We start from the raw sequence: 13,489 nt of genomic DNA, 5'->3' as shown, positions 1-13,489 counted from the left end.
GATTCATTTGAGTAAGTTAACACCTATAAACTTACATTCTTCTTAAAACCAAAGTATGCACCAATAAATGTTAGAGGCACAGATATGCAGAACCAAAGAGCCAATATGGCAACCAATGTCCCAAAAGGAATAGATGCTGAAGATCCTTCTCCCCAGAGAATCAGATTCATTATAAAGAAGTCAGCAAACACAATCCTGAAAGACACAATAGGTTGTTGGGTAAAACCTGAGGTGGAAGCAAAATGATATAGTAGCAATCACATGTAGTTAATATCATGATTTCTGTGTTATACACAAAGAAAGTGGAACTGCTGAGCCATAGGGTATGTGAATTTAAAACTTTAGTAGAAACTGCCGAGTTGCTCTTCAGATTGGTTTTGCCTGACTTAAACTCCTACCAGCAGCTTACGAAATTTATCTCTTTCCATATTTTCATCATGCTTGGTATTGTTAACTTTGTTGTTTCAATTTGCATTTCCTATTGACAACTGCAGCTGAGCATCCTTGTGTTTGTTGGCTTTCTAGGCTCCGGAAGAGCAGGCTCAGCGGCCACGGCTCACGGGCCCAGCCGCTCCGCGGCACGTGGGATCCTCCCAGACCGGGGCACGAACCCGCGTCCCCCGCGCCGGCAGGCGGACCCCCAACCACTGCACCACCGGGGAAGCCCCACTGCTCATTTTTCATTTGGGTCGCAGGGCTTTTGCAAAGTCACATATGTGAGTTATTTATATACTCCAGCAACTAACTCCTTGTTAAATACCTTTCTCCTAGTTTATGACTTTTAATAACCCAAACATATGTGTACTTCGTCCCTTTCAGTCATTCTTCTATGAGTACATTTTTTTTTTTTTTTTTTTTGCGGTACATGGGCCTCACTGTTGTGGCCTCTCCCGTTGCGGAGCACAGACTCCAGACGCGCAGGCTCAGCGGCCATGGCTCACGGGCCCAGCCGCTCCGTGGCATGTGGGATCTTCCCAGACCAGGGCACGAACCCGTGTCCCCTGCATCAGCAGGCGGACTCTCAACCACTGTGCCACCAGGGAAGCCCTATGAGTACATTTTTAAAACATGGCTGTAATAATACTATAATCACTTCTGTATACCACCACCCCCCCGCCACACACACAGTTTTTAATGTTATCAAAGTGATCAATTTTTTCCTTTACCTTTTGTGTAACTTAAGAAAGCCTTTCCTAACCCGGGCTCGCAAAAATACTCTTCTAAATTTTTGTCTAATTGTTACACCCGTTACATTTAGGTTTTAATCCACCTGGAACTGATTTCATGTGTGTGAGGTAAGAAGAGAATTTTTCTCCCTTCATGTGGACAATTGTCCCAGCATCATTTTACATTGTTCCTCTGGTTTGTGATGCCATGTCTAGCATGCTTCTGTGTATACATGGTCTACCTCTGTGTTCTCTATCCTGGCAGCTACAGGACCTCTCCAAATGCCTTTGCAATACTTGGTCTTCTCATCAGATAACATGGTGAATTTGTATGTATCTCTAACAAGCTTTGTAGACTTGTCATATGGACTGTCCCTATTTTGAGAAGTTACTTCAGGTGTTGCAAAGTTTTTCTGTTGCTAATACTCCTGTGAATACAGTCTTTTCCCCACACAACTACCACTACCATTAAGACGTTTCACTTGCTACTGGTGGTATTCATAATCTTGAAATATTGGCTGATCTAGCCATTTTGCCAAACTCTTTTACTAATTCTACAAGTTTATAGCTCAAATTTGTTTATGTTCTCTGTATACAAATTATGTCACCAATAAATAATAATATAATCTCCACCTTTCTTTTTGTTTCATGTCTTAATGTAACTAGAACTTAAATAACTGAAGCCCTAAAAGTGATTTATGAAAATGTCTCTAGTGTTTCATCATTAAACGATGTTGGTTTTGAATCAGAGATGAGATTTTTATTAATAGAAGGGAGCATTTCTCTCTCCATTAAATTCTTTTTAAATCTGGAAACAATCTTTAATATTATCAAATGCCATTTTGCTGTGCCTACCGCAATAATTATATGCAGGTGCTTATTTATAAAAAAAAAATTATGAATTGATTTCATATTATCAAATGATCCTTCTTTTCCTAGATGAACACCAATTCCCTCTGCCCTGGGGACTTGGGTTCTTGGCTCTTCTCCTTCTCTCTACTTACCTCATCATCCCCTGGTGAACACCTGTTTTTAAGGGTGGGATGAAGATGATAAATCAGAGAAGGTTTGATAAGAGATGTAAAAAACTAGCATAGGATAACTTCTGTGAAGGCAAAAAGGAAGGAGTTTCAAGGAAAAGGTATCCCAATGTTACACAATGTAAAGAGGTAAAGACAGGGAAAATGGTTTCTAGATTTGAAAATGGGAACATCTTTGGTAACCTTAGACAGAAGTTCACTAAAGTGATGTGGGAAAAAGATTATGTGGGTTTACAATGTAAATATATGCTAAGAAAATCAGAGTAAGGGAGTATAGACTATTTTTTCAAGGCATTTTGTTGAAAGTTGAAAAGAAAGACAGTAGACTAGAAGATGCTTACAGGAAGCTCTTTTTAGAATATGAGAAACGTAAGCATATTTGTAGGAAGAGATGAAACACGTGACCAGAACACAGAGAAAGAGAGAAATGGATTATGTCAGAGACTGGGGGGATGTTTGAAAGGCAAGGTTCCAAAGGAAATTGTGGCTGACAGTCTTGGTAAGGAGGGGCACTTCTTCAACTGACAGCAGAGGGAAAGAAGACAAAGGGTATGGCTTGAGGAAAGCATAAAAATTTGAATAGAACATGAATGGCTGAGAGGCATGTGAATCTTCAATGGAGGTGAAAATCTGAGACTATTTAACCCAATCATGTCTAAAAATGCCAGCGATTCTTCCATTTCTGGCCTGCAAATGGAACAGTCCTGGCTTCAAGATTTAACCCTTGGCCTACTTTATTGCTGCTGATTATTCAGAGGCCAGTTCTTGCCCTCCATTAATCTGTGAGCGGGGGATAAACTGGGTTGTATTTCTAGGACCAGACACACATCAGATATTTGATATCAGAAACTACCTTCCAAAGCACCACAGATGTTCTGTTTTTTTATGTTGGTGGTTGTTTTTGTCATTTTTGGTATATGTTACTCTAATCTAATTAATGGAATACGCTTAAAAGTAGCTATACTCATGATAAAAATCCGAAAATGTATGCCTGCCTGAACGATCTTCAGGTGAGGATTCATTTCTGTGATTAGGTCAAAAACTTTATACGCAGCCTTACATGACAATATGCCAGACTAAGAAACAGACTTTTAAGAAAAGGAATATAAAATTTATCATGTCTAAAGGTACCCTTTCCAGATAAGACATGCAGTTGCCATTCTGCAAATGTTTATTAAATATTCACTATTTAAAAATTAAATTCATTTTCTGGGGTACATAGAGACAGAAAAGATTAGACTTACAGGCCAGAAATTCTGGGAACTAAAATATGACTATGTCAAGCAAGTTATTATTGAAAAATTCACTTACCCAGGACAAAGAAATGATGTTAATAAAACGTTTGTTTTCCACTTCTCACCTCCAAAGGCTGCAGAACAAAACAAAAGTGGCATTAACATAAAGACTTTTCTTCAAAGCAAACCAAATATCCATACCTCAGGTCTGGTATCGGACAAATTAACAGACAGCACTGGGGGCCTATTCGTAGAAAATGACACTAGCAAATGTCCTAATACTCCCTAATCAAATGATCCAAATCAGAGATGCACATCACAGGACTGCCCTGGATAAGTCCCGCTCTAAAGATTGTTTCAGCATAAAATAAATCTAGTGTCAAAGGAAAGTCATCCAAACCAGTTTTCCTTTTCTAATCTTTTTTTTTAACTTCAAAACAAAACAAACCCTTAAATTCTAACCCAGTTTTAATTAATGGGACTAGATGGAAAAAGGGTGCACCGCAGATTCTCGTTTATCTTGAGGTCAGTTTCAGAATTTGTTATAAAACTAGGAACCCTCAAGCCTGACATGCAACACACTTCAATGTCCATAGTAGGTCTGAGTCTCCAGGATGCCTCCAGCACTGTAGTTTCAGGTAGGCCGTGGGTGGCGGTGGGGAGATCAGTGTGTAGGATCAGGTGACCAAGAAGAGTAGAAGCGTTACGGCCACTTGACAGAACAAATTTACTTACAAACTTTTTACTCTCCTTTGCCCCTATTTTTTTTCTCCCACTTTAAAAAAAACAATTAAAAACTTAAGTCTAGGGCTTCCCCAGTGGCGCAGTGGTTGGGAGTCCGCCTGCCGATGCGGGGGACGCGGGTTCATGCCCCGGTCCGGGAGGATCCCACATGCCGTGGAGCGGCTGGGCCCTTGAACCATGGCCACTGAGCCTGCGCGTCTGGAGCCTGTGCTCCGCAACGGGAGAGGCCACAATGGTGAGAGGCCTGCGTACCGCAAAACAAAAACAAAACTTAAGTTTCTAGAGTAAAAAAAAAAAAAAGAAAATACTCCTCTGCTCCTAGTTTAAAAGTTGGAGATAAAACTGGCTGAGATCTGAAAACTGCTTTGATTTTTAAAAAAAGTTTTAACAATTTCTAAGCAATTTTAAGTACCTCTTTTCCTAAAAGAAAACAACAAATTATATATATATGGTTTGAATTCATAGCATTACTGATAGGCTATTGTGAAATTATGAATTTTGGGTTTAATACAACTCTACTCAAAATCCTAATATATTTTTTGAAACATTAAAAATGCTTCTATAAAATGAAGCATTTTTTGACTAGGGCCACATGACAGTGTGTCTCAGAATGTTCTGCCTGATTAATATGCTACTTAATCTGCAGCTAGGAGAAATGAAGGACAGAGAGAAGATGAAGGGGAGGTGTGTCCGTCAGGCAGCGAGTACAGATCAGAACTCAAGTAGAGGGAACAGCATGTACGAAGGCAGGTGCACAGGCTGACTGAGGAACTCAAAGAAACCCAGTGCACAGAAACAGTGAGAAAGGGGGAGCAGGCAGGGGTCCAACCGTACCTCATATGTGTTAAAATACATCTGACCACCCTAATCCTACGTCTGTTAGAAAAGAAAGAATAAAAGAACTCTGACAAAATTCACAGAAATTAAACACACTCACACACACATACATGAATATAGAACTTCACATACTCTATGCATCTAGCAAAGTCTAATATTTCTATTTGGGGTTGACTCTAGCCAACCACACATTAAGGTCACCTATGTAACCCTACTGTTTTAGGGTTATTCCCTAAACCTTATTCCTATCAGAAGGCCTTGGGCAACCCTAGCCCTGCGTCAGCATCTCCCTGGCATTTAAATTCACAGATTACCTATGGGACCGTCTCAACGTGACTACAGGATTCCTAAGCAGGGCAAACTCTGGCATTTACTGACCCCAGCAAAGTTGCTTTCTAAGTCATCTAATCATATCCCCATTCTTACTCTGTGGCTCTGATCCTTTTTTTCACTGAACTTTATTTTACTTCTGGAAAGCAAGAATACAAGAGAATGCAGCAAATCATGCTACAAAAGTAACTTACTTCAGGGCTCTTTAAAACAGTGAGATCTTAATTTACTTTAAGTACAGTTCACTTTTATAAACATTAAATTGATGTAAGTACGACCTCTCTCATATAAGGTATTCCTGTATACACTACTTTTTTTTTTTTAATTTATTTATTTATTTTTGGCTGCACTGGGTCTTCATTGCTGTGCGTGGGCTTCCTCTACTTGCGGTGAGTGGGCTTCTCTCTGCAGTGGCTTCTCTTGTTGCAGAGCACGGGCTCCAGGCGCGCAGGGTGAGTAAGTTGTGGCGCACGGGCTTAGCCGCTCCGTGGCATGTGGGATCTTCTCGGACCAGGGCTCGAACCTGTATCCCCTGCACTGGCAGGCGGATTCTTAACCACTGCACCACCAGGCGGATTCTTAACCACTACACCACCAGGGAAGCCCTGTACTACTTGTTTTAATGAATAAATCAGTGATACTCATATAGTTTTTCCTTTATTAGTCTAAATATGTTTCTGTGAATGTAGCAAATCTAAGTTGTTCAGCCAAACCTGTGATGTCAAAACTTAAGAAGGAGAGACGGGATGATGGATAAGTAGCACCCAAATCTGTTTAACCCACTGTTTAAGCATGTCTGAACGAGCAAACCTCCGGACAGTCATCCACTTCATAAGCTTCATTAAATAAGGATACACACCTCTAGCACATACTGTTTAAAGAGCATCAACTGCCAGGCACAAAGGCTCAGACAACTAACGCAGCAGGTTAGACTCCTGATCTGAACGCCCAGCGGGGTGGCTTTTACTTACACTTATAGAATCTGGCAGCGACATAGCCTGCAGGAGTGCCCAGCAGCACCCATAAGACCACAGCACAAGTCATCAGTGCTCCTCTGTTGGCAGGTGACAAAAATCCCAGGCAAGCAAAAACTAAAAAATAAAGTTATGAATTTTATTATGGTTTCCTTTGAAGTGACAGAAGACCCCTCTCATTTTTTAAACAATAAACTAAATACAACTTCATGAAAATATGCTCTCTTACCAGGCAACCACACTGAAACTTAGTAATATTTAAGGCACTGTATCTATAGGCTCACACATAAAGCAAGCTCCAATTTGGAAGTCTCCTGTCAGGGTCCATAAGACCCCACCTTTCCTGTTATCAGCGGAGGCTCACTGGATGCTCATGAGTGCTTTCAGCTCTTCTGAGATTCAAGCACAGCTTTTAAAATTAACATCAATAAAAAATATTCCCACTATAAAATATTCTCACTTTTTGTTCCTTTTAAAAACAATACTGAGTCCTCTGGGGTGAAAAAAACCTTGTAACATTAAAACATAAAGAGATAAGACAGAATCTAATCAAAGAACAAAACAGGGGAAAAAAGATTTCATAGTACTATTTGTTTTGTGAGCACAAGTTACTGAAGGGCTTGGTCAATGACTTGGGAAATTCTGGTTCCTACCCTTATTCAGCTAATTCGTTTTATTTGTTCTTCCCTATATAACCCTCCCAACTAATAAGAAAAGAAGCACTATCTTATATTTATAGCAATTCCTAGCTTTAAACTGCAAGTCAGAAGTTATGGTTTTCTCAGAAAGAAATCCAAGAACAGATGCAGGTGGCTTTCTAATCCCAGGAGCACCAAAGTTTCCAGTGTTTCCCCTGGATGCACACAGCCAAGCACACACCATTGCACACCCACTGATCAGCACCAACTGAAGAGGAGAAACTCACAATCGATGACAGGAAACCAGACAGGGTAACTTTAGACGGTCTACTGGAATTTCAGCTAAGGTGCACCCCCCACCCCCAGTTCCTCCCAGGCCTGAGAAATGGACTGTTCTGAAGCAAAACAGTCCATATTCGAGCAGTAAAGGGAAACAATCCCTATCACTTTCTAACCTAGGCTCTCTGAAACGTTCCTTCCTTACAAGTTCACTTTCTAGCTGACCCCAACAAAGATAGGAGAGGGGCAGAAGGCAGCTCTCAATAAAATTTTGAAGCAGAATTTCACCCTCAAGCATCCATTCTGCTCTAACGCCACCTCAGCGCTCTGGGGATTCTGTGCAATCGCCTGTGTCCAAACCTCCTTCATGACTTGTTTCCCCAACATACCCTCTTCAGTGTAATATACTGACAAATGCTAGCCTCACCCATCACACCAGCATCTCCTTATCTAAGTTGTTAGTAGATAAATATGTTCTAGTTAGTCTTCAAAATGAGCCGAAAGGTGCAAATCAGTAAACCCCAAACTTATTCAGGTGCCAGACATCTGGCATTGATAATTCTCTTCCCAAACATTTATGTGGTTAATTGCATCATAAAAACTTAGAACAATTTTACTAGTAGAAAATGATTATAGTACTAGGTATTTAATATGCAATCAAACGTAAGAACAAATGTTTGCTAAAAAAATTATTGAAAAGTCAGTGGTTTCTGAATTCTTCTAGTAACATTCACGTGTTACTGTCCATCAGTAGCACGCAACAATAAAGGAAATATGGGGAAACAAATGCATAATTCAGAAAATTCTTCTCATAAACAGTTTTTTCTCTTGTAACTAGGAAAACTGAAAGACCATGGCATTAATATATTTCCAGAGAATAGTCTCAGAGCCACTCCTGCAGCTGATGAATACCTCTAAGGGATTTCTATTTTTAAAAAAAGAGAAGAAAAAGATTGTCCTAACTGACAAAACCTTAATAAAATTTCTGAAGATTTTCAGGTGGCACAAGGAAGAGAGACTTTTTGTGTAGGAAGATCTTTCCTGAACACTGCTAGAGAAAGAAAGAGGTCTTGCTTCCTAAATCCTGCCAAGATGGAAAGGTCTACAAAGAGCTTCCTGTCCGATCCCCTTCTCCTTTCTCTCTCAGTGGAAGCCAAGAAACCTTATGCTCTGGTGGGACAGGATAGTCAACCTGTGTGACCCTGCTGCCAGGCTGCCCAGACTCAGACCCAGATGGTCTTTGAGGATCTAGTCATCTGCAGCTCCAGTGCTCCCACAACAAAGTCCTGGTCTCTATGCAGCTGTGAGGGAGACATGAAGAGTCAACTTCTGGCACAGCTAACCTTGCCCCAGGTCACTTATGGCCAAAGCACACAGATTCTGAGAACCAAGAGGACTCTCAGAAACAACCTAGCCTGGCTACAACTTAGGAAAACTGGATTTCAAATAATTATTTAGAGAAAGTAATTTCTACTTTGTAATTTTCACTTAACACTTACATAGAGTCACGAAAGTCATAATTAAAATCTGTGTCCCTGATCCCAGGAAGACTGACAGCAGCATTCCTTTTCTTGGAGGACGGAATATATCACCATGAACTAGCTTCCAGCCAAATTCTTCCTGGGCATCCTCCTAAAAAGGGAATAAAATCGTTTAAGTGCCATGTGGTATCACCAAGAAAACTAGACAGTTTGTTCACTGTTGAATATGCGGATATGGAAATTTAAAAAAATATCTTACAAATGTTAATATTTATTTCAGTTTTGAAGTATAAAGCTTGACTCATGGAGCTTTACATAGCTTTCCTGAATTATTTTGAAAGGAATGTTGTGTGTTAAGGTCTAAAAATATAGTTACTGAGAAACTTTAAAAAGTAATACAAAGATAATGTGATACCTAGTTCTAGTCTAATAAGTCAAGCTTTATGATCCAATTTGATGGCGATTTTAAGTCATACTCTATAGTCTTCTTAACCTACACTTACTAATCTCCAAAACAAGCAAATGGTATTAGGTCTCATAGTTACTTTGCTTGTATAGTAGGCTCGGCTGTGAAAATATTAATAAGCTTGTGTCACCAGCCCAAACTTCTCCCCTGTCTCCAGACACACATACACACCTGCCTAATCAACAGCTCCACTGGGCTGTTTAATGGACACCTTGAACAGAATTATCCACAGTGGAACTGATTCTCTCTCCCCGCCTCTACCTGCTCTACCTGCACTCTCCCTCAGTAGATAAAAGCTCTATCCTTCCAGCTGCTCAATCCCCAAAACCTTAGAGCCATCCTTGATGCCTCCTTTTACTTTTTTCATGCTTCACATACAATCCTTTAACAATTCTTACAGTTCTAGCTCTAAAATATATCCACAGGATCCACCACTAGCCCCTGGTTCAAACCATCCCTTCTCACCTGGCTCTCACGGTATTCATTAAACTAGTCTCTGTTTCTGCCCTTGTCTCCATTCAGTTGATTCTCCATACAGAACCAGAAAGATCCTTTTAACTAATCAGGTGGTTCAGACCAGAAATGTGGGGTCATTCACTGGCTTCTCTCCCTCTTCCACCCTCTCCACAGTTAACTGGTCGATCAGCATTCCATCCCACCTCCTGAACACCCTCTGTATCTATCTGCCCACTTCCCTACTTCTTCCCTGCCACCATCCCCCATCTCTGGGAACTCTCTAACAGTCTCTTGACTGGTCTCTGTGCCTCCAATATTGCCCGGCTCCAAACGATTCTCCACATAATGTTCAAAGTGATTTTCCTGAAACATGAATCTGGCCATGTCACTGCTGTTTAATATTCTTCAACAGCTTCTCAATGACCTTCAGAATGCACAGCTTAGAAGTCCTTCAAAATTTGGTCCCTGGTATTTTTTCAGCCTCCTCACTTAACATTTCATCCAGGGTACATCTGTATCCCTCCCCCAAATTCCCACTCAAATTTCTATCTTTGTGAGCAGTAGACAAGATTTAAAAACTAACATTCTAGTATTTTATAGTTTCACATTTTCATTTAGATCATTAATCATTTCAATATAAGCAATAAAGTTGGAATCTACCTTATTTTTTTTCTAGATGGCCACCCCCCTTATCCGAAACTATTCATCAAATCTATTTTTTCTTTGTTGATACACTTTTGTTAACCTCCAAATTTAGACTCATTATTATTATATATAGAAAATATTTACTTGGAATTTCTTCACCAATCCTCCTAAATCTCTCTTTACGATTGTTATTTATTTATTTTCTACTAAAGTATTTCTATAGTAATTCCTTCAGGTCTGACAGACTGATTCACTGCTAAAGTATTTCTACAGACATTCCTTCAAGTGAAGATGTATTTGTGGTCAACTGGTTTTGTTAGTCTGAAAAAGGTATTTCACCTTCATTTTTGAAAGAGAGCATCTCTGAGTACATGATTCTATGTAAATAGTTAATTTCTCTCACTACCAATTTAAAAATATTATGTTTTGAGCTTCCATGGCCAATTTAATTGTTTTTCCTTTGCAGATGTTCACTCTTTTTCCCCTGTGGCTGATTCTAAGATCTCTTTTCTATGGTGTTCTGTGGTTTTGGCCAGTTGATCTAGGTGTGGATTTCATTTTATTTATTCCTTGGATATATTGTATATCCTTTATCTATGGATTCTTATCTTTCATCTGTGCTGGAAAATCATAGCTGTTACTTTTTCATATATCTTATACTCTGTCATTAATAATCTTAATGTCTGAAATCTTTGGGACCTGGTGTAAATTTGTTGTTTATTGTAAATTTTTGTGCAGTTCTGATTAATAGATCATACTTTATTGACCTTAAATGGGGGGAATCTTGCAAATCCAAATTTGAGAGACTTTCCTTCAGAGTATTTCTACTCGATTCTGCTGAGAATCAGAAGGCATTTACTAACCTAGAACCATTTTGCCCCCCTTCAAGAATCCAGGCTTAATACATAGGAGATTGAGGTTCACCATGACCCAAGGTTTAATGTCCCAATTGGTTAAAAACTTGACATAAGCACGGGCCCAAAGGAGAACTTCAACTTCTCATGCTTGTACTGCTTCCTGCTGTGGCCTCACTCAATTTGGGGGGATGGGGTGGATCTGGGGGAGTCCTCGGATACCTTTTTTTTTTCTTTTTTTTTTAACATATCATAAGCCCAGCAATGAATCAAGTCTGGTACATCAACGGCTAATTTGTTTATTCATTCATTCAACAAATATCTGTTGATCACCAACTATATGCTTGGCACTGTTTAAAACACCAGAGGTACTACAGTGAGTATAACAGAAAAATTCCTCTTCTCATGAGTACACCTTCTCATTGGAAAGGCAGACAATAAACAAAATAAGTAAAATATATAGTACTCTAGATGGTGATAAGAAGTATGGATGTGGGGTGTGGGTGGAGAGGATGTAATTTTAATGGGATGGTGAGGAAGGTCTCACTGGGAAGATCATATCTCAGTGAAGACCAGAAGCACGTGAGGGAGCTCTCTGAGGGATGAACACTTGAGGAAGACAGAAAAGCAACTGTAAAGGCCTGGAAATGGGAACCCGCCTGAGGTGTCTGAGGAACAGCAAGGCAACCAGCATGGCTGGAGCAGAGCTCCAAGAGCTACTGCAGAGCTTTGCGGGCCACTGTAAAGACTATGGCTTCACTGAGTGCAGTGGAAGTCACTGGAGGGCTGTCATTGGGAGTGAAGTGACCCTGAACAGATATGCTCTGATGGCTATGATAAGAGACTGGCAGGAGGGAAAGAATGGGAGCAAGACTGGAAATAGGGTTTCCTGGCCTGTACCCCAAGGCCACCTCTGTACAAATAAAGAAAAAAATTCCATTAACTCAGCAATTATTTGGAATTGTCAATTATGAACAGAGTATTGTGAAATTATTTTAATCAAATATTTAATACGGCATACAACCAATAAAATCATGGAAAAGAAACTGTGGAGTCCAAGTGCTAAAAAGCTTCTAAACATTAATATGTTCTTTTTTCTAATTAGAAAAAGACAGAGAGATGGGGGGAGCTAAGAAGCTGGGGAAGAGAAAACAATGAAAATCTGAGTTTTATGTATTCATTACAAGTAGTGATTCTTGTGGAAATTTTGTTAAAGAGCTGCTAGGAAATTAAAAAGTATAAAATGTAAAACATTATGCAACTTAAAATGCAAATAAATGAAGTTGAGGCATTAATTACTTTGAATCCACCAAAAGGTTGAAATGATAAAAACTCAGTTAAAATTAATTTTTAAAAATTAAACATACACACATATAAAAATTGCTTGGGAGCTATTCTACTCAACTTTGCTGTTTCACAAACGGAATGTCTGCTGGAAATAGAGACTCTGACAGAGTTGATGGCACGTAAGTGAGAAGAGGGCGGAGCTGGAGCTGTGCACCTGCACCCTTTCTGCAACCTCTACTGATGCAGATGCGGCTGTGAACAGTTCAGCTCTGAGAGCTGCGGTCACTAAGTTTCTACAGAAAACCAATCCTTAAGGATCATTTTCTTATTTGAAAATGTGAATTCAGGGTAACTTTTGAGAAGAATGTTTTAAAAGCAGATTCTGTCTAAAGCTATTATTTAAATTTTTTCCAAAGAAAAAATAAAGACTATCCTCGGCAGACCAAAGAACAGTTCAGATGTTTCACTCACCGTAGAATCCATCTGATTATATCTGGCAATATCTTTATGCAGTGTCCGTAGCATAATCATAGCCACCATTCCAGACAAGAAGAGGACAATGACCAAGGAATTCATGATGCTGCAGAAATAATCATGTTAGGATTAATCTACAGCTTAATCTTTGGAACAGCAAAACTCTTTAAAAACTATTTATTCAGTAACATTAAAACAGCATTAATCAAATTAAAAACTTGACCTAAAATCCAACAAATTCAATGAACTGTGTTCTGCTGCACGGCCTTCTAGTGGATACATAACTGTATGTACTTATCATCATATAATTTTGTGGTCTGTTGAGAACTAGAATTTTTTTTCTCCACGGTCAACATTAATAACTACTGTGCCCAAATGAGGGCAACATAAGCTGCAAGGATCAACAATGGACTGGTCTGTACCCTCAAGAAATCTACTGAAAAAGTTACTCAGTAAATTAATGAGTATCAAAAAAGATTAGTCAGTAAAGTAGGAAAAGGAGAGTGATGGCACCATGAACAGCTCTCTAGATAAAAGTTTTGAGTCATGCTTAGAGAATAATAATAAACAGTTGTAACAGCCG

General features: G+C 39.4%; 2 protein-coding genes across 2 annotated transcripts in view; both read right to left on the bottom strand.

Annotated features, from left to right (window-relative positions):
* UBAC2 (UBA domain containing 2) overlaps nt 1–13,489 on the bottom strand; it is a 286,963-nt gene that overhangs the window by 11,733 nt on the left and 261,741 nt on the right. The window contains exons 27-31 of the mRNA XM_032610727.1: nt 12,904–13,012; nt 8,743–8,875; nt 6,324–6,443; nt 3,518–3,575; nt 36–195 (exon numbers count right to left, since the gene is read on the bottom strand). The gene's annotated coding sequence lies outside the window, so the exon portion shown is untranslated. The remainder of the gene's footprint in view (nt 1–35; nt 196–3,517; nt 3,576–6,323; nt 6,444–8,742; nt 8,876–12,903; nt 13,013–13,489) is intronic.
* The window catches only part of TM9SF2 (transmembrane 9 superfamily member 2), a 58,933-nt gene that overhangs the window by 11,734 nt on the left and 33,710 nt on the right, over nt 1–13,489 (bottom strand). The window contains exons 9-13 of the mRNA XM_032610718.1: nt 12,904–13,012; nt 8,743–8,875; nt 6,324–6,443; nt 3,518–3,575; nt 36–195 (exon numbers count right to left, since the gene is read on the bottom strand). Coding sequence (XP_032466609.1) covers nt 36–195; nt 3,518–3,575; nt 6,324–6,443; nt 8,743–8,875; nt 12,904–13,012 — 580 coding nt within the window. The remainder of the gene's footprint in view (nt 1–35; nt 196–3,517; nt 3,576–6,323; nt 6,444–8,742; nt 8,876–12,903; nt 13,013–13,489) is intronic.

This window comes from Phocoena sinus, chromosome 18 (assembly GCF_008692025.1).
Source record: "Phocoena sinus isolate mPhoSin1 chromosome 18, mPhoSin1.pri, whole genome shotgun sequence".
NCBI classification, from domain to species: Eukaryota; Metazoa; Chordata; class Mammalia; order Artiodactyla; family Phocoenidae; genus Phocoena; species Phocoena sinus.
Note: the sequence above shows the minus strand (reverse complement) of the source record. Positions and strands in the feature narration are given on the sequence as shown.